The 21,138-nt window shown below is 24.9% G+C and overlaps 1 protein-coding gene across 3 annotated transcripts in view; it reads right to left on the bottom strand.

Annotated features, from left to right (window-relative positions):
- Positions 1 to 207: 207 nt before the first annotated feature.
- LOC136082474 (uncharacterized) overlaps positions 208 to 21,138 on the bottom strand; it is a 31,042-nt gene continuing 10,111 nt past the window's right edge. The window contains exons 2-4 of one of the 3 annotated variants that reach the window (XM_065801857.1): positions 20,562 to 20,783; positions 20,130 to 20,214; positions 208 to 2,935 (exon numbers count right to left, since the gene is read on the bottom strand). In XM_065801857.1, coding sequence (XP_065657929.1) covers positions 402 to 2,935; positions 20,130 to 20,175 — 2,580 coding nt within the window. In that variant the 5' untranslated portion in view covers positions 20,176 to 20,214; positions 20,562 to 20,783 and the 3' untranslated portion in view covers positions 208 to 401. The remainder of the gene's footprint in view (positions 2,936 to 20,129; positions 20,215 to 20,561; positions 20,784 to 21,138) is intronic. The other 2 variants (XM_065801858.1, XM_065801856.1) reach the window with 2 other exon arrangements.

Below are 21,138 nucleotides of genomic sequence, written 5' to 3'. Positions count from 1 at the left end.
ATATATATATATATATAAATAAATAAATATATATATATATATATTTATATATATTTATTTATATATATATATATATATATATATATATATATATATATTTATGAATATTCATATATATATATATATACATATACAACGCCTAGTAAAACACTTAATCTTTTGCTTTTAGATATACTAGTTATAACTAACTAAATTATAACATATATGTAAAACTATAAACCATTTTTAACCTTTTTTTTTAATCAATAATACATACAATTGAATTTAAAGATTTTATGTTTATTTAATATAAGATAACTTAGTAATTCCTTCATACTTAAATATCCGCAATTAAAATTCTAATAAAAAACAAGAATTTAATCAACATAATGAAATAAATTATATACGGCTCTCTTTTACTTTTATTTAATAAATTTAGTCTTTATATGTTGTAACAACAGAAAAGTAAAACTTAAATTAAAAATAAGTAACAAAACTAAAATACAAACTTTTATTAATTTAAATAATTTTGTTAGCCTCTTATCTAATTTGTTCAAACAGATTGCAATATTTTTTTTTGTTCTCATTGTATCCGGATGGTCGATACCTAAAATTTCAATTTGTATTTTCTCAACAGAATAATAAATTTCTAAAGCTTCGTTATATTTTCCCATATCGTCCAGACAGATTGCAATATTATGTTTTGTTCTCATTGTATCTGGATGGTTTATACCTAAAATTTCAGTTTGTATTTCCTCAACAGAATAATAAATTTCTAAAGCTTCGTTATATTTTCCCATATTGTCCAAACAGAGTGCGATATTATCTTTTGTACTTATTGTATCTGGATGGTTGATACCTAAAATTTCAGTTTGTATTTTCTCAACTGAATAAAAAATTTCTAAAGCTTCGTTATATTTTCCCATATTGTACAAACAAACTGCTATATTATACTTTGTTCTCATTGTATCTGGATGGTTGATACCTAAAATTTCAGTTCGTATTTTCTCAACAAAATAATAAATTTCTAAAGCTTCGTTATATTTTCTCATAGCTTTCAAACAGTTTGCGATATTATGTTTTGTTATCATTGTATCTGGATGGTTGATACCTAAAATTTCAGTTCGTATTTTCTCAACCGAATAATAAATTTCTAAAGCTTTGTTATATTTTCCCATATCGTTCAAACAGTTTGCGATACTAATTTTTGTTTTCGTTGTACCTGGATGGTTATTACCTAAAATTTCAGTTTCTATTTTCTCAACAGAATAATAAATTTCTAAAGCTTCGTTATATTTTCCCAGAGCATTCAAACAGATTGCAATATTATGTTTTGTTATCATTGTATCTGGGTGGTTGATACCTAAAATTTCAGTTCGTATTTTCTCAACAGAATAATTAACTTCTAAAGCATCGTTATATTTTCCCATTTTAATCAAACAGTTTGCTATACTATTTTTTGTTTTCATTGTATCTGGATGATTATTACCTAAAACTTCCGTTTGTGATTTATCAAGAAGTTTAAAAAGTTTTGACGCTTCGATGAAATTTCCTATATTACATAAACATCTAGCTATATTATATTTTGTTTCCATTGTTGATGAATGATTAATACCTAAACTTTCAGTTTGTATCTTAACAACAAAATTAAAAATTTCTAAAGCTTTGTTATATTCTCCCATTTCATAAAAACAGTCTGCGATATTATATTCTGTATTAGTCGTAAGTTTATTTTTTTCTCCATAAGTTTCTACGTTAAAGTTTTGAATTGCTTTTAATATTTCGATTGCTTCATCAAATAAACCTTTACATACTAACAATTTTTTAATAGAAGTTGTCATATGATGGAAGGTTTCTGACATAAACTTTTTATTAATACGAAACATATGAAGAAAATGAAAAACAAAATGATTTCCGTAATCCACGTGATCTTTTATTTTGTTTAACTTAAATTTAAAACAATTTTCGATTAATTCAAGGTAGGTATTTGTACTTGAATTTCTATTTTGAAAACATCTACACGACAACTGCGTCAGTTCGTGCATTGAATATTTTTCATTATTATAACAATTTAGTAAAGAATAACTAATTAGTAATCCAATTGTTTCATCAACTAAATGTTCTCCGCCTATTTTCATTTGATTTAAGATTTGGATTATAAACTTTTTATTGATATTTTGTCCGTCGCAATGAGATAAACAGTTTAGTATTTTAAATGGAATAACTTTAGTTTTTTCTAATTTTATTAAAACTAAATTGATTGCTTTTATTGCAGACTTTGATTCTTTTTCGGATGGAAAGATATCAGTGTTTAATATTTCTAAGGGATTGCTTCTATATCGATCTATATACTTTTCTATCGAAATTTTATGTATATTTATATATTTTATTGCCTGTGTAATTGCAAACGGATGATAACCAAGTTCTTTGATTAAGTTTTTTATGTTTTTATCCGTGTATTCTTTAATATTATTTTTTACGTAAGCAAATGCATCTTCAATAGAAAAAACATCAATAAACACTTTATTTACTTTGTTTGACCACGTTCTCCATTGAGAGGTAATTAATGTAAATGAATTCGGTTTCGTTGAAATGTACATCTCTAAACTTTTAACACTTTCATCGTCGACATTGTCAAAAATATACAAAGTTTTTCCATTTTTATAATAGTTGTGCAATTTTTCAACAATAACCTCAATATTAAAGTAATCCCCTTTCGAATCATGAATGATAAGATTTATTATTTGACAGTGATTTTTAACCGAAGTTTGTAACTTTCCGAATGCAGCGTCTATCCAAACAATGTTTTTGTAAAAGGTATGGTATATTTCACGATATCTTCTGGCGATTTGTGTTTTGCCAACACCCGACATTCCATATAATACTAACGTCGACTTTTTTGTATCATGTAAAAAATAGCGATGAACTTCACTAAGTAATTTTTCACGTTGAACATCTAAGAGCAAACGTTCGTTTACTTATTTGAAAATTAATTATGATATCTCAATCAAATTTGTATTCCTTGATCTAAGTTTAAATAAATCAAGTTTATTTAAATGTTTTAAGTAAAGCTTTTGAAAATGCAACGACTTTTGCTATATTTAAGAAAATCTTATATTAAAATTTATTTTATTATCTTTCATATTTTAGAAAATTTTAAAACGAAATTTTAAAAAAGCTATAAAATCAAATTAGCTATTTAAAATAAGGTTTTACCATAAACTTTATTAGAATACTAAAACAATTTTATAAATGTCGAAAAATATTATATAAAAGAAAATAATATTACGGATTTAAAAAACACGATTTTCAGTAAAACATAAATTAATCATTGTTTTTTTTGAGAATGCTAATATTAGCTTAACTTAATTTTTGTTTTTGAGCTTAAATTTCTGTTTTACAATCAGCTTTTATAAAAATTGCTATTAAAAAAAAAAAAAATATCAATTTTTAACAAAATTTTTTTTTTTTTTTTTTTTTTTATGAATTAAATTGTTTTTTGATAAAACAAAGCAAATAACAACATATCTAAAAACTTATCGATATTTATGAATTATTAAAAATATATTCAAATATTGCAGTCATATTAAAGTATAAATTAAACATTTTAAAAATGAAAAAAGTCATAAACATGGTTAGAAAACTGCTTGATTTAAAAAAAGTTGCGATCTCACTTTTTTTATTTTTGTTAGTTAATTATTTTTTCTGCTTGTAATTTATTTTCTTAAATCTAATTTTACAACTGCATAGGTATTTTTGTGTATATTGTAATATTCTATGGATAAAATAATTATTTCTGTTTAATTTTCAATGTTCCAAATAATTGTTTCTATAAAAGTGTTAGTATTATAAGAAGTATATATATATATATATATATATATATATATATATATATATATATATATATATATATATATATATATATATATATATATATATATATATATATATATATATATATATATATATATATATATACTTCTTATAATTTAGTTCTTGGTGTTCCTATTACAAAATATTAGACTAAATAATATAAATTAAATAATTTATTAATTTTACAGGGCGTTTTAATAATTCTTGACATTATTTTGGATCTCTGTACCAAGTTTTAGCCTTATTATATTTTTTTACAAGTTATTTAGTATTTCCACTGTATTAATGTTTGGATAAAAGTAAAAAAGAAAATGTTTTTACTTAGAAAGAAGAAAAAATAAAACCTCATAAAAATAGCTTATTACTGAAGAAATTAATGGTGTTAGAAATAGAAAAAAAGATATTCAATCGTGTAATGTAACCCTAAACGTAAAACTTGAACATTGTAACATTCAAGCAGAACAATCTAATTTTATGGATTTGTTGGTTAAAGCCAACGCTTTTAGGCAAAAGTATTTGGTTTTACATATTGTTGTAGATTTAGTAACCTGAAGAGAAAAGGTATGCTGGTGAAACCGACAGCAGAAAATGATGAAAATAGTCAGATTAACAATAACATAGAATTTCATGTCAAAAACTATGACTGTAACCAGACAGGGGACAATAAAAATAGTAATCAATATAAGAAAGACATCACCTACCTTGAAAAAGAAATTTGTCTTGTATGGAAAGTGAATGATTGGATTGCTATTGTATATGAAAAACAATGGAATATTGGATATACTGTGGAGGTAATATTATTCAAAGCATATAATATTTTTCAAATTTTTGTTTTATTTTACAAAACAGTGCTCTAAAATTAAAGCAATGTAAATGAATTTTTTTTTCCATTTCAAGCCTATATGAATAGGACAAATATAAAACCAAATATTAGGTTAAATAATATAAATTTATCTTTATAATTAAATCAACCAAAATATTTGTGGTTGTTTAAATGTTTTGGTGCGCAAAAAGGTAGAGGTAGGTGGATATTTAAAAATAAAAAAAGACAAATTTATTCTAAATTTGGTTATAATTCATTTTTTTTAATTAATTAAAATTTGTTATAAAACGAATAATGCTTTATTTAATGGCTTACTTTATAAAATATGCGAAAATTAAAATAAATACTGTAACGATTTATATAAATTTACAAAAACATTTTATAAAAATTTTCATATTTTTAATAATAAACTACATTACTTCATTACAATAAACTTTTTGTCAAAAATGAAAAAAAAAAAAAAAGATTTCAAGTTAAATAAAAAGTAGAACTAAAGTAAACTTTTTCAATAAAAAATATATTGTTTTAAATAAATAAGAATTGCTTTTAAATTCCCAAAACAGCAAACATCAGATATATTAAAATTAATAAATCTCAGCAAATAACAAAAACAAAGCTGTCAATGAATTAATGTCAACCTAACAAGATTAACTTAATATCGTCGTTCTTTGCTTAATACAACATAGTTCTTAGTTTGATTTTGGTGTAGAAAGTTTTCAGTGGCTTTTTATAAACTAATATAAAAAGTATGATGTGATAATAACACTCAATTTCAATTAAGTAGGGCATAAAAGTTTGAATATGGAAGTATGGAATATAAAAATATGGAATGCATAAAAGTATTGAATATGGAAGTAAAGCATAAAAGTATTGAATATGGAAGACAAAAAAACTTTATCTCTAATCAAATTGAAGAGTATTGTCAAAAGGACGTTTTAATCCACCTATTTACAATGATTTTGGATATTGACCAAAGTTTAAAAAAATAAAACATTATACTGATCAAAGAGTCATATTTGTTCAGCAAATCATAACTTCAAAATACATGTTTATGTAAACAAGAGACTTCTTTGGTTTCAAAGAACATTTAAAAAATATGTCTAAAGATACTTTTCTTAAATTTCTAAATTCTGTTTCAAGTAGTTCTGTAACAAATTTTCCTCACATAAAAAATTTGTAACAAAAGTTTTCTCTTAATAGAGTTTTAATTAGCTAGAAATTTAAAACCATCAAACTTATAACTTGTCTTACAAATTATCATAACATCTAAAACACTTTTCGAAACAGAATTCATATCATTAGTTTTCCAAAACCAGTCACTTCTTAATACAATAACATTTTTGTAACATACACCTTGTCACAGAAAATAAAACTTCCTAGTAGAAATTTTCAAATTAAAAAAGAAAAAGAAAGTTCCTAACATTTTTAGAATAAACTAAAAGTCTACCTTAGAGGAAAATTGTGTAAAATTTTATTTTAGTTTAACTTTTTTGAAGTATTGATGCCAATCAGATCATATAATAAAGCGCTGCTCGACGTTTTAAAACTGGCGTTAGGTAAACATTCTATCTAACGTGTTAACTTCTCTTTGTCTCTGGCAAATCCAATTACCGCATGCTAACTCAATTAATTGAAAAAATAATTCATTTTTTATGGCTGTTTCATTATCAGAAATAGCAAAACTATAAAAGGGCTATAAAAAAATTTTAGATTGATGTTAAATCAACAGGAAAAAGTTTTTATCGATAATAATAGTGGGAACTTAAAAATATTTAGTGACACATTGGAAAAAGTCAAAAAAGACATAGAAGATTTGAAATAAAGCCTAAATTTTCATGAAGAACTAATCGATGCAAAAGTTTAAAAAGCAAATATTTTCAGTAAGGAAGATAAATCAGAAATTACACGCATACCAAAAAAGTTAATGGAGATGGAAAATCAATCGCGACGCAATAATTTAAGAGTAGATTGGATTAATGAAAATGAATGTAAAAGCTGGAAGAAAAGCAAACTTAAGGTAAAAAAACTTTTTTGAAGAACTGTTATCTCTTAAAAATGTCCAAATTGAACGGGCCCATAGAACTGGAAAGAAAGAATCAAATAAACCGAGAACAATAGTGATAAAACTTTTAGATTTTAAAGATAAAATGGTAATTTAAGCAAGTCAAGCAATCAAATCAAAAGAGAAAAATATTTATATAAACGAGGATTTCTGTTTTGAAACAACGCAAATCAGGAAAAGTTTGAGGGAGTAAAAGAAAATCAAACGAGCGGCTGTTAAGTTTGCATACATTTTTTATAATAAACTGATAATTGGCGTTTGGGTTGCAAAGAAAAACAAAAATTCATCATATTTGTCATCAATTAGCGGAATTTTTTTTTTACAATTACTAAATTTAAATTAAACTGTTTTTAAAATGAAGGAAAACTTCATAATTAAATTTTCAAATGAAAATGACATTATCGGTCATAATGACATCGAGACAAATTATTTTAATCAAAATAATGTTAGAAGTTTTAATTGTTACATATTAAGTAAAAGGTCGTCCATTAAGTATGTACGCCAAAAATTTTGAAATTTGACTACCCCTCTCTCCCTGTTGCCATGCGTACTTTTAAGTACCCAGCCTCCTTTAAAATTACGTACGTATTTCAAATACCCCCCACCCTAACCACCATAATTTTTTCAACAAAGAAGTTCGTTGAAGAAAAAAAAGATGGAGGAGGTACCTACTTGTATAAAGATACTTTATACGATCCCAAAGCTCTTTGTTTGCGAGACAGGGTCCTAATTTAAAAAATGTCTTTAAGTATATAAACAAGTATTAATTCTAATAAAATTAATTCCATATTGATGTGTGTCCTTGGACAAGAGTATAATGTTATAACTCTAAATAGCGGGACCGGAGTTCGATGCCCAGTTTGACGCCATATTCTACTTTCTTTTGCTGTAATGACTAATCAAATAAAAATAAAATATACTTAAGAGGAAAGTCCGTAAAAAACGAGTCGTAATCAATAATATTAAAAACATAGCCTAAAACCAATACCAAGGGTAGGCTACCCATATCCCATTATTGGGGAGAGGGAAGAAGAGAAGCAGTACATTTTGTGCCCTTTTGCTAATTTAAGGAGCATTTTATTTTATCAAAACCTTGCGGTAAAAATTGTAACATTTTGAGAGCCAGATAACAAGTTTTTTTTTTTTGTGTGTGGGGGAAAGGGTGATCTAAACCATTAGCCACAGCACTGCTATAACCTGTTTTTTGTTGACTCAAAAATACGTTGCCTGAAATACGTCTTACTCAGGGCCATTATATAAGAGGTGGCAGGTGTGCATGGGCACCCGCTGGATTTTTTGAGGTTCCAGATAGGACACTTTCACACATTGTGCAAACTCCAAACTTAAGTATGTTTATACCTATTCCAAATGAGGAGGCCTTGCAATGAATGGGATGGTAGAGGCCTGGAAAAAAAAGACCCTAAAACACTTGCCCACCCCCTCCTTCTGCCCATACGTGTGGGCACTAATGCACAAAACCCCTAAAACAAAAATTTTATTAACTTTTTTTATTAGTAACAGTTTAATACATTGAAAAATAAAATCTGCGGAAAAAATAACATTTGTTTTAAAAAAACTTTAAATTTTATTATATAATTACGCAAATTATTAAAAAACTTCAACTTTTTCCATTTTTAACAAATTTCGTTAAATCGCCCAAGAAATTAACCTTAAGAATATTATTTAAATTTATACTTTAAGTAGGTTATTTTGTTGTTGGCTCACGCAATAATTCAATGACACCAAATGGTAGACTTTTTTTGTTATTTTTTTTCTAAATATGCAAGCTAAAGAATCAGACGCACATTAAAGACGGTGAAAATGGTTTAAATTTTTTTTTTTCCGAACGCATTTTCTTGTCAAATTTTCACGTAAGATCTTAAAGTTCTTATTGGTAGTTTCTTGAGCCTCTTTAGAAAATATACTTAATGGAAGAGTAAGTAATTCAATGAATTCATTGCCATGAATCAAAATGTTATGAAATGTTTGAGTCATAGTATATCAAGTGTACATATAGCGAAGCAGTTTCCCCAAAGAATGTTTTGAATTTTGATGAGCTAATGTCATAATCACATAACATTGTGGTATGAATAATATGAATCCCTTTCATAAGATTTGCATCTATGTTCATTATATTCGCTGAGACATCGTATTGCTGAAAAAATCGCCTAGCTGAGTTACCATTGTTTGATGTACCTGCCCCACCAACTCTTTGTTGGTCTATGACAAGACCCATCCTTTTTCGAAAATCAGCTTGAGTTTGAATATTTCTCAGTTTATCTTTACTTTTTTATTCTTCAGTCCTAGCCTCCAGTTTATTATTGGCATCCTGTAAGAGATATGGAACATACATTCTAAAAACCTTATGTTGCCTTTTAAAATGTTTTTTTTTTTAATTATAAAAAATAGATTGTTTATTTGGGTTGGAGATGCCCCACACACTCAACAACATTGGTTAGAGTTGGTAGCTGTGGAAAAAATAGATTGAATTTTTTCAACTATCATTGTTATATTTACAATATGTTATACTAAACTCATTTCATTGTACCGTCCTCCGATAACACACATACATTGGATAATGTTTTATTTTTAATAGAAGCCATTATTGACTCATATTCTGCAAGAACTAATTCTTTTGATTCTTCTTTATATTTAAATCTGAAAGGCCTACAGTAACTAGTTGACGATGATTTCGGATTTCTCCAAGCAACCTGTTTTTTTTTCATCTTTAAAAAGAATATAATTCTAGAGGATCAAAGCAAATTATGAAAAGCGATAAGTCAGTATTAAGGTCACTCGTATCATCTGACTGTTGTTTGTAAACAGATTGCCCTGTTGCACCAATAAAACAAGCTTTGTATAATCCAATTATTCTAGTACAATCTTTAAGCACAGGCGAGTTTAACACAACACAATATGCTGAACATAATCTTGATGCAGTATGAAAAAGAAGATCTTGTATTGGTAGCTCTGCAGAGTAGTCACTGACCTGAATGTTTTCACGGTAACATTTATTATTAGCCTTTTTTATTACATGATATGATGGGTATAGAGTGTTAAATTGAAGAGCATTTTTTTCTTAAATGCTAATGAGTTTCTTTGGATAAATTTGCATCTAAGAATAACGCTAAGGACTGTTCTGACGTAAGTGATGTTGTCGATAATTCTATGTTGCATATTTCTTAAACAACTTTTACTTCTATTAACTTTTTACCTTTTTTCAAAATTTTACCTGCGCAAATAAAAGCAGCTTTACTTGCAGCATATAAAGGCTCATTCGAATTGTATTTATCAAAAAGCTCGGAAACTATGAGATCTTTTGTTCGCACAGACGCATCTTCAAACATATCTGAAGGGCGTCCACCTTAAACTATAACAATAACTTAACAATAACTTAACTATCATAATAACGAAAGAAATAAATTGTATAAACTATAATAAATTTTATTTAAAGTTAAAGTAAGCATACCACTGATCTTCGTTTCAAGTTTTTGTTTTTTATAGTCAAATATAATTTCGTCTAACCAAATTTTGTTTCGTTTTTTAAAAACTGCACTCGTTCTATTTTATTTTTCTACTTTTTTATGGCTTAATAAATGAATTTCGTAAAAAGTGACAAACCATTACTAGATTCTTCAAAATTGCTTTCAGAAACAAAATCTAAAACTTTCGCATGTATTTCATCATTTTGCAGCAAATTATTTTCCATTATATAATTCATAAGACATCTTCTATCTATTTTCATATGACCGTCTATCAATTTAACAACTTTTAGTTGTTTTGCATTAAAGTAAATTAAATTAATATATTGTAATAAGCTAGTAAAAAGGTTTTTAAGGTTTTTCATGAGGCGTAACTAAGTAAATTCACTGCCTTCCCTTTTATTTCTTATTGGTTGTTGTCGCGAACTTTATCGAATACGTATCGAATTAGTTTTTTTTATCAAATATCAAATAGTTTTATTGTTTTCGAAATTTTGAAATAAGTTACAAATAAATAATATTGGTAATATCTCAATAATATTGGTAATGTCTCAAACTTGTACTTTGTACAAGTTTGAGACATTACCAATAGATACAAGTAAAATATGAAACTATGAACTTGTTCAAAGTACAAGTTCATAATTTCGCATTTTATTTCTTTAAATCGATAGCATAAAAAAATGACAAATAATGGTTTCAATGCGATCTAAATGTTTATTGAGCGAATAATATGCGATAACTAGAATTAAAAAAAATAAAAAAATATTTTTTTTAAAACTTAAGTCTATAAAAAAAATTATTATGAATTCAAACCGCAGTTTTTTTGTTTTAATTTCTCTTAAATTTATTATTATCGATAAAATCGCAATAACGAGATACGTGGACGTAGTTAATTGAATTTAAAAGTTTATTTGTTTAGGCAGCTATAAACAGCTGGTTTTTGAACCACGAGATCAGTACAGTAGTGGTGTTTTATGATGTACAACTTTAAGTGGTTTATACAGGTTGACCTGTTGGTTTTAAATGGTATGTTTGAAAGTTTTTTTTACTTTTTCACTCAAAATGAACGATGTTTTCTTTGTTAAAAATATTTATATAAAGTGCAAATAAAACAATTTTTGTAATTTATTTAAATATTAACATAATAATATATAAGTTATTAATATGATAAAGAAATAAACTTAAAGTTCCTTAAAATAAAAAATGAAAGTTTTAAAAAAATGTAAAAAAAGATAATTTTTTGAACTTTTTTTTTTTTTTTTTTGATGAAAAGTTTTTAAGGTGATATTTAAATAACAAATATGATATTTTATCGTAAATATATTTTCCGATAAAGTATTATTTCTGGCTTAATAATATGTTATACGATTCTTGCCATTTTTTTAAATTTAAAAATTTGAAATTTTTTTTGTATGGTTTTGCCACACTTTGACCACACTGCGTAATGTAACTACATTAATTTGACCACACTGTGTTAACTACACACTGTGTAATGTAGTAAAATTTTTAACTTTACTATCTAAAACTAAATTTAAATTTGTCGACAGATTTTAAATTTCTTAGAAAAATATTATAACTTACAAAATTTGTGACAATTCAAAATTTACACTCCCTCCACCCTAACTTTGGGGGACCAGAAAATTTGTATCTTCCTGCGGGCACTCATGCAAGTGTGTGCATAGTAAGAAACTGTATATATATATAACTCTCTACTCCCTATATCATACATCTTTTTATGTTGGCAAACTTATAGATACTTATAGAGTATAGAATCTACTTATTGGATATATACTTATTGGATCTTTAGTTAGAATTTTAACTTTTTATTGATTAGCTGTTTAATTGTGATAAATTAGAAATCAAAGTACGTACTTTTAAAATGAACCCCCCCCCCCTTCCTCATACGCTTTCGTACGCTTTTCAAAGACCTCCCCCTTCCCCTTCCCATTATGATCGTACGTACTTTATGGACGACCCCTAAATATTTCTCCGTTTCTGAATGTTCGCATCATCTTAAACAAAATAAAAACACTTATTCAATTTTAAATATTCGAAGTTTAAATAAAAACATTGGAAGTTTAAAAATATTATTAAATGAACTTAAACAAGATTTTAAAAGTTGTATGTCTGACAGAAACTTGGTTTAAAAGTGGTGAAACAAATTATGAATTTGAACTAGCTAATTACATATCAGCTCATCAATTATGTGAATTTAATGCAGGTGTTTTTTATCCACAATTCACTTAATTATATTTTACGTAACGACCACTGTGTTGTTGAAACAGGTTGAGAACCATTATGTATTAAATTAGTAAATAAAACTGAAAAAAACATAATTATAAATAGTATTTAGAGACCACCATCAGCTGATATGAAAAAGTTTAAAGTTTAGTCTTAAAACATTTCTAAACAAAATTAAAAATTCCAGAAAACATATTTATTTGGTCGGTGATTTTAACATAATCCTAATCAACTATGCTTCTAATAATAATGCTAAGAATTTTATAAATACTCTTTTAGAAAATAACTTTATTCAAACAATAAACCAATCAACAAGAGTTAAAAGAAAGTTTTCTACTCTACTTGATGACGTCATAACTAACAGTTTTTATAATAGTCCTCTTTACACAGGTACCCCTGACAGACTGGTTTATTTTACAACCCTGACAGACTGATATATCGGAACATTTTCCTTCATTCTTAGCTACCAATAACATTTTAAATAACAAAATTGTCAAAAAATCCACAATATTTCGGCGACAGATCAATGAAAACACCTCAAAGCATTTTAAAAGCTATTAAAATATAATCGAAATAACAAAAAGATACTCAAAAAAGCTCTATTATGCTCAGTTATTAAAAAAAACCAACGGAAAAACTATGGAATGTCATTAAGGATTTAATTGGAAAAAAATAATTAGAAAAAAAAACACTCTGCCAAAAAGTCTTTTAATTTATGGAAAATTAGTTGATGATAAATTTATTATAGCTAAAGAACTAAACAACTACTTTGTTAATATTAGTTCAAAATTGGCTTCTAAAATTCCACCTAACTCCACTCCTTTTGATTTATATTTAAAGACTTACAATAAACTAATGGACGAAACCAGTTTAAAACTTAGCTACATTTAGGAGTCTCAAAAGTATAAAAAGTGAAGGTTTTGAGAAAGTTAGTATTGATATTGTCAAATCATTTGATATTGTTGAACCTTCTTTAACTCATGTTTTTGATCTTTCATTTACGACAGGTATCGTTCATGACAAACTAAAAATTGCCCGTAAAACACCAATTTTTAAATCTGGAGATAAGTCAAATATTTTAAATTACAGCCCTATATCTATACTACCTTGTTTTTCGAAAATGCTAGAGAGAATACTGAATAATAAGCTTCATAAATATCTAATTGAGAACGACATATTGTGTTGCAAGTAAATTTGGTTTTTAAAAATAATATTCCACTGAACATGAGATAGTTGATTTTTTTTTTAATTTTTATTATCAAAAATTAAAAAAATTAAACAACTTTCAAATCAAATATCTAACGCCTTTGATAATGACTGTTTTACATTAGGGTTTTTTATTGATCTGTCAAAAGTATTTATTTCCGTAAATCACAATATACTAATAAAAAAACTTGAAAACTACAGAGTGAAAAAGAAAAATTAACTTTGGTTCAAAGGGTGAATTTAACAAACCAGAAGCAATATTTATATTATGATCGAAGAAACACATTTCCATATTCTATAACTTCCGGGCTCTATTTTTGGACCACTCTTATTTCTATAGTACATAAATGACTTAAAGATAGCAGAAAATCTTTCAGACCAAATTTTGTTTGCTGATGATTCCAATCTTTTTTTTTTTCACAGAGATATTAAAACACTTTTGAAAATAGTTAACGAACAGTTATGCAATGTTAATGAATGGTTCGTGAGTAACAAACTTTCACTAAATGTGGATAGAACAAAATATATACTTTTCCATAAAGTAAATAAATCAGAAAACATTTTTCTAAAATTACCAAATTTTATAACTAATATTACTTTTATTTAGAGGAAAAATACGTAAACTTTTTAGGAGTAAATCTGGAAGAATATTTACTGTGGTATTCACATATAAATAGTTTTGAATCAACACTCTAAAAAAAAATCGCGATGATGTTTAAGGTTAAACCTTTTTTAAATGTAACATCCCTGAAAATATTGTATTTTGTCTTTATTCACAGATATTTGTCTTACTGTAATATTGTGTGGGCTAGTACTGGCTATACAAAACTTAAGAAAATGTACATCAAATAAAAAACTTGCGTGCAGAATAGATTTTGGAGCCTACAGAAATACTCTTTACGAACCACTTCAACGTGCGCTTGGTGCTTTAAATGTGTAAACTCAATTTAACCAAGTTTTATTGATTATTTTTAAAACAAAAATGAGATTGTCACTCAAAACTTTTCAAACTTATTTTAATTTAATCGTAATTTTTCAAACTTGTTTTAAATTAATCATAAATATGCAACAAAGTTTTCTAATAACAACTTTGTTCTTCTCAAATATAATTTAAAATTAAACTCCTATACATTTAAATACCGCGGGTCTTATCTATGGAAAAAATTCCCAAAGATTGTCAACAAAAACAAGACTACATTAGTGCAATTTAAAAAGTGAATCAAAACGATTATTACTGTTCAGGAATCTTAATTTATCCGACTTTAAATTTTTCTTTAAAAGAAAGCTTTATCAAATAAAAACAAATTAATTTATTAATGAAATTTATGTGATGATATTAAAAAGTCATTTTGTGATTATGTTAGTTATGAAATTTTATATTATTAATTTTTTATTCAAAATTTTTTGTTTAAGTAATTCTTAAACATTCAAAAGTTGTAAGCATCTTTACAATTCTTAATTATTTGCTGTTTTGAAATTCTTTATTTTCTTAGTTATTTTCTGTTCTAATTCTGATTAATGTTTATATATATATTTGTATGTTACGGTTATGTAGAAATTTTTTATTATATGGGGCTTGACCATAAGGCAAACTGTGTCTTCTTCTTGCTCCAACCATTAATTTCAATATATATATATAAGCAATGTTAACTTTCTTTAACGGCGAAATAAATTACACACAAAAAAAAAATCTATAAATTTTTTAAAACGGTTTTATAACGGTTTGACTTCTTCAATGATAAATAACTTGTAGAACAGCAATAAACACATTTCACTATTTTTTATAAACATAAACAAATTTCATCATTTTCATAATAGACCAAATAAAGAAAGCAATAGATGGTGCTATTTATGTCTTTATTATTATAAAACCTCTTCCTATAATGATTGCTATCCACTTCATTAAAAAAAGTTTTAAAAGCGGTGAGGGGAATTACAACAGAATTTCTGTCTTTGCTACACAACTTTTTTTTTGCTACAGGTTCTCGCTTAGTCAATAACTTTTAGTCACAATGTAATACCTTCTTGTTAATATAAGGATTGCAGCTAAATAGCCTAAACATATAATAAACTATACGGGGTATGTATAGAGTTGCTTCAAAACATGACAAAAGGACTTTTACTACAGTTGCTACAGTCTATTTCCCATTATATTTAACTCTCGGTTTAATTTAAGTTGACAAGCTAAAGTTTTTTGTCATTATGTCAAAAATTTATGGGCATGTGACACTAACCCATTAAAAGCATTGGTTTTTTAGAAAAAAAAAGTATATATATATATATATATACATATATATATATATATATATATATATATATATATATATATATATATATATATATATATATATATATATATATATATATATATATATATATATATATATATATATATATATATATATATATATATGTACTAGGCGCAGAAGCGTTGTACCAGGATACTCCTGGTACAAAGGGAACTCGTCCGAACTCGATTTATATATATATATATATATATATATATATATATATATATATATATATATATATATATATATACATAATCGAGTTCGGACGAACTCCGCCTAATCGAGTTCGGATGAGTTCCCTTCGTACCAGGAGTACCCTGGTACAACCCTCATGCGCCTAGTACATATATATATATATATATATATATATATATATATATATATATATATATATATATATATATATATATGTATATATATATATATATATATATATATATATATATATGTATATATATATATATATATATATATATATATATATATATATATATATACATACATATATATATAAATATATATATATATATATATATATATATATATATATACATATATATATATAGATAGATATATATATATATATATATATACATATATATATATATATATATATATATATATATATATATATATATATATGAATATATATATATATATATATATATATATATATATATATTTATATATATATAAATATATATATATATATATATATATATATATATATATATATATATATATATATATATATATATATATATATATATATATAATCGAGTTCGGATGAAATCCCTTTGTACGCTCATGCGCCTAGTACATATATGTATATATATATATATATATATATATATATATATATATATATATATATATTTATATATATATATATATATATATATATATATATATATATATATATATATATATATATATATAACTACAAAATTGATAATAAACAATATAATGGAAAAAGGTATGCCAAGCAAAAAAAAACAATAATTGAATTTTAGAAATTTGAAAAAAGATTTTTTTCTTATAAATAAATATATAAATAATAAAAAAGCACTAGAGGCCTTTTACTATTTTTATCAATAGTGCTATGTTTAATGCTTTATCAAATTTTTTTATATTACTGTAGAAAGTTAGATAATAGAAAAATTAAATTGCTATATTGTAACTATGAGTTACCATTGTAACATTTCTTTAAAAAGGAAGTCTTATTTAAATGTGTCATGTTTTTGTTTATGTAAATGACTTTCATATGACAACAAATTTTTTTCACTTTTTAATTCGAGGAAAACAAAGAGTTGGAAAAAAGGTTCTATAGTTTTGTTGTGCAATCTCTGGCATTCAAATACATGATTGTCAAATTGGTCTGTATAATTTCCTGTTCTGCAACTGGAAATATGACCATTAGTACGGCTTCTTAAATTATTTGTTTTTCCAGTGTAAGTAGATAAACCATTACATGATAAACACTTTAAATAATAAATAACATTTTTGCTATTACAAGTAATGCGACTTTTAATATTCCAAATTTAATATATATATATATATACATATATATATATATATATATATATATATATATATATATATATATATATATATATATATATATATATATATATATATATATATATATATATATATATATATATATATATATATATATATATATATATATATATATATATATATATATATATACATTTATTCGAGTTCGGACGAGTTCCGGCTAATCGAGTTCGGATGAGTTCCCTTTGTAACAGGAGTAGTACATATATATATATATATACATATATATATATATATATATATATATATATATATATATATATATATATATATATATATATATATATATATATATATATATATATAAATTAGTAAAAAACACTTATCAAAATTTTTTCTTTTACTTGAAGTTTCATTATTGCTCGATCATCAGGAAGAGTCAGGAACTTTTCATAATGATCCAGCAATGGTGAAATTTCAAGTAGTAGAAAAAAGTTAGATAAGTGGTTTTTTTTTAATTTATTATTGCTCTGTTCTTTAAGAACACTGAGCACTCTATTTGTAAAATACACTAACATAATTTACATATATATATGTGTATAAATATATATATACATATATATATATATATATATATATATATATATATATATATATATATATATATATATATATATATATATATATATATATATATATATATATATATATATATATATATATATACTCTTCCTGATGATCCAGCAATGGTGAAACTTCAAGTCGAAGATAAAAGTTAGATAAGTGTTTTTTACTAATTTATATATATATATATATATATATATATATATATATATATATATATATATATATATATATATATATAAATATAAATATATATATATATACATATATATATATATATATATATATATATATGTATATATATATATATATACATCTATTTATATATATATATATATATATATATATATATATATATATATATATATCTTTATATATATATATATATATATATATATATAGAAATATATATATATATATAAAAATATATATATAAAAAATTTATATATAAAAATATAGGTAAATGAAACTTCTAGGAATTAAACTTAGAACTAAATCAAAAAAAGGATAAAAAACAATGAGCTTAGCAACTAAGCATTAATTTTAGCAATCAGCAAGCATTAAAGTTTAACAACTTTGCAAAATTAGTTAGCATTTCAAATGACTGTTAACAGCATACTTAAACAAAATCCTACTTTACCTGGTAGTAAAAAATAAATAAGTACAAATTTTAGATTAGAATATATACCGGGATCGGCTAGTAACAATGGGAATTGGTTAAAAGTAGGCATTGGTGCACCCCTAATTTATTTATTTGCATATATATAAATTGCTCAGGGTACTGGGTCTCAGTCACCGCTAAATATTACTAAAAAAAACTGCTACTTACATTTGTAAAAAGCGCAAAAAGTTTGCAAAATTGTCATTTTAAATGGCTTGGCTCCACTAATTAGGGGGTGTGGGTGAGCCTAGATACGGCTCAACATTATTAACATTTTGTAATTTTGATGAAAAATAATACCAGTGTAGCCAACGTTAATACAACTTTAGGTTTAGTTGGTCGACGTCGCTCAACATGAACCAACATCAATCCAACACTGGATTGACATTGCGTGCTTACTGGGTTAGGTCGTTATGAATAAATACAAAAACTTATACAAACTCTTTGGAGTTTGCTTTTTAAATAGTGACGAATAGAGTTTTTAATTACGTTGAAAAGTTACTCAACATTGCTTTTTAAAACAAAATTCCTAAAATAGATTTTAGAAGCAATGCTGGAAAAATTAAAATTGTTTAGCTGATTAGATGTAATGCAAGTAAATAATGATTACATTCAATGTCATTGAATATTAAAGAATTCTTAGTGACCATTTTAAAATAATCAAAAAGTTTTGCATCATTTTTCAAATTTGTGTTAACTTTAAACGCTACAGCTTTTGTTGTTCTTAGTGAACAATCAAACAAATTCAACTTCTACAGGCTTATATCCAAATCCCGTTTCTCAGTGGACTAGCTATAAGCAAAACTCGTAAATAAAGGTCATGATTTTAATTTTTTTTTGCTTTTAATGTTCCTATTTGGATGTCTATAGGTCATGCTGCCACTTTTTGCAAATCTTGCAAACCTATTAAGACAGCTTAATTGCAGGCAAAGTGGTAACGTGAATATGTCATGAAGCAGATTAGGTACTCTTGTTACTATTTTCCAGCAACAATATTATTTTGATCTATTCCATGTTTTGTGTTAAAAAACACTAACAAATTATTAATCAAACAATACAACCCTTACTACAACCCTTACTACAACCTGTACTACAACCAATATTACACACTATATTTCACTCACAAAATATAGTCATCAACACCCATCAAGTGACAAAAGCAAAAAAACCTGCTGAATCGAATGTTAAAAAAACCTGCTCATTCAGATGTTTGAAACGACACCAAAACCTATTTTAATGGGTTTTAAAAGTAAATACATATAAACGAAATAAAATAGATTTTTTTAATTATATCATATTACTTAAAAATGTAAAAACTATTGAAACATAAAATTAAAAATTATCAGGCTTTTGAATTAAAAAGTACCTTCAATAAAATCAGACTTATGGCAATTTTCCTGATTTAATGCCATTAAGTTAATGCCGTTAATGTTGCTAATGATGCTAAGAATCTAAAATAAATAATTATAATCAATAATTATTGTTAAATAATAAATAAATAATAATAAGTGCTTTTGCGCAGTTACTATAATTCTAACTCAGAACCGAGAAGTTCGTGTTTCAACGCCAACTCTAGCCCTAAAATCAAAATAATTTAAGAAAGTGGCGTGAACTTCCTCGAAAAATCCTCCTCCGCGGAGGTTTTTATAATACCAGTTGGGCTTCTTGGAGCACTATTACCAAAATCTATTACCAAAACAAAAAAAAAAAAAAAATATAGAAAAATTTTTAAAGTGTGGTTTTAGAAAAAGAAATTATTGATAAATAATAAATAATAAACTAATAAACTTTTATTTACATTTCATTTTTGCCCAGCTAGCACACTTACGTTGGGCCAACGTATGGAAATACATCGCGAACGTCAGCTGTTTTCTCCGATGCAAAAACAACGTTGATCCAATGTTTGTTTTATTATAATTATATTCATGAAAAGCTTAATAACGGCGTGATTAAAAGTAGTTAGGAAATATACATTGATCCAACATATGTAGAAGCATCGCAAAATGATTGTTTTTCCAATCTAAACCCAACGTTGTCCAATGTATAGGGATTTTTATTTATTTTTTTAAAACTTTGTTTTCAGTTGATTGTTCAAAATAGTTTTATAATCAACATAAACTAATTAAAACCAACCCACTAAACTGTTTAAGACAATACAAACAAACATACATTTAATTAAAAATAATTTACATACATTACAGTAAATAATAAATATTTTACTTTATTTTACATAGTAAATATTCTAATTATAATTTTATTATATTTTAAACTTTTCATAAAAAATGGTTATCAGCTTTCCTGTTCTTTTTTGTTTATTCTATCTGAAAAAATTATGATCGATACATGAAGGAAATACCAAAATATTTAACTTAAGT

Source organism: Hydra vulgaris, chromosome 07 (assembly GCF_038396675.1).
Source record: "Hydra vulgaris chromosome 07, alternate assembly HydraT2T_AEP".
Taxonomy (NCBI): domain Eukaryota; kingdom Metazoa; phylum Cnidaria; class Hydrozoa; order Anthoathecata; family Hydridae; genus Hydra; species Hydra vulgaris.
Note: the sequence above shows the minus strand (reverse complement) of the source record. Positions and strands in the feature narration are given on the sequence as shown.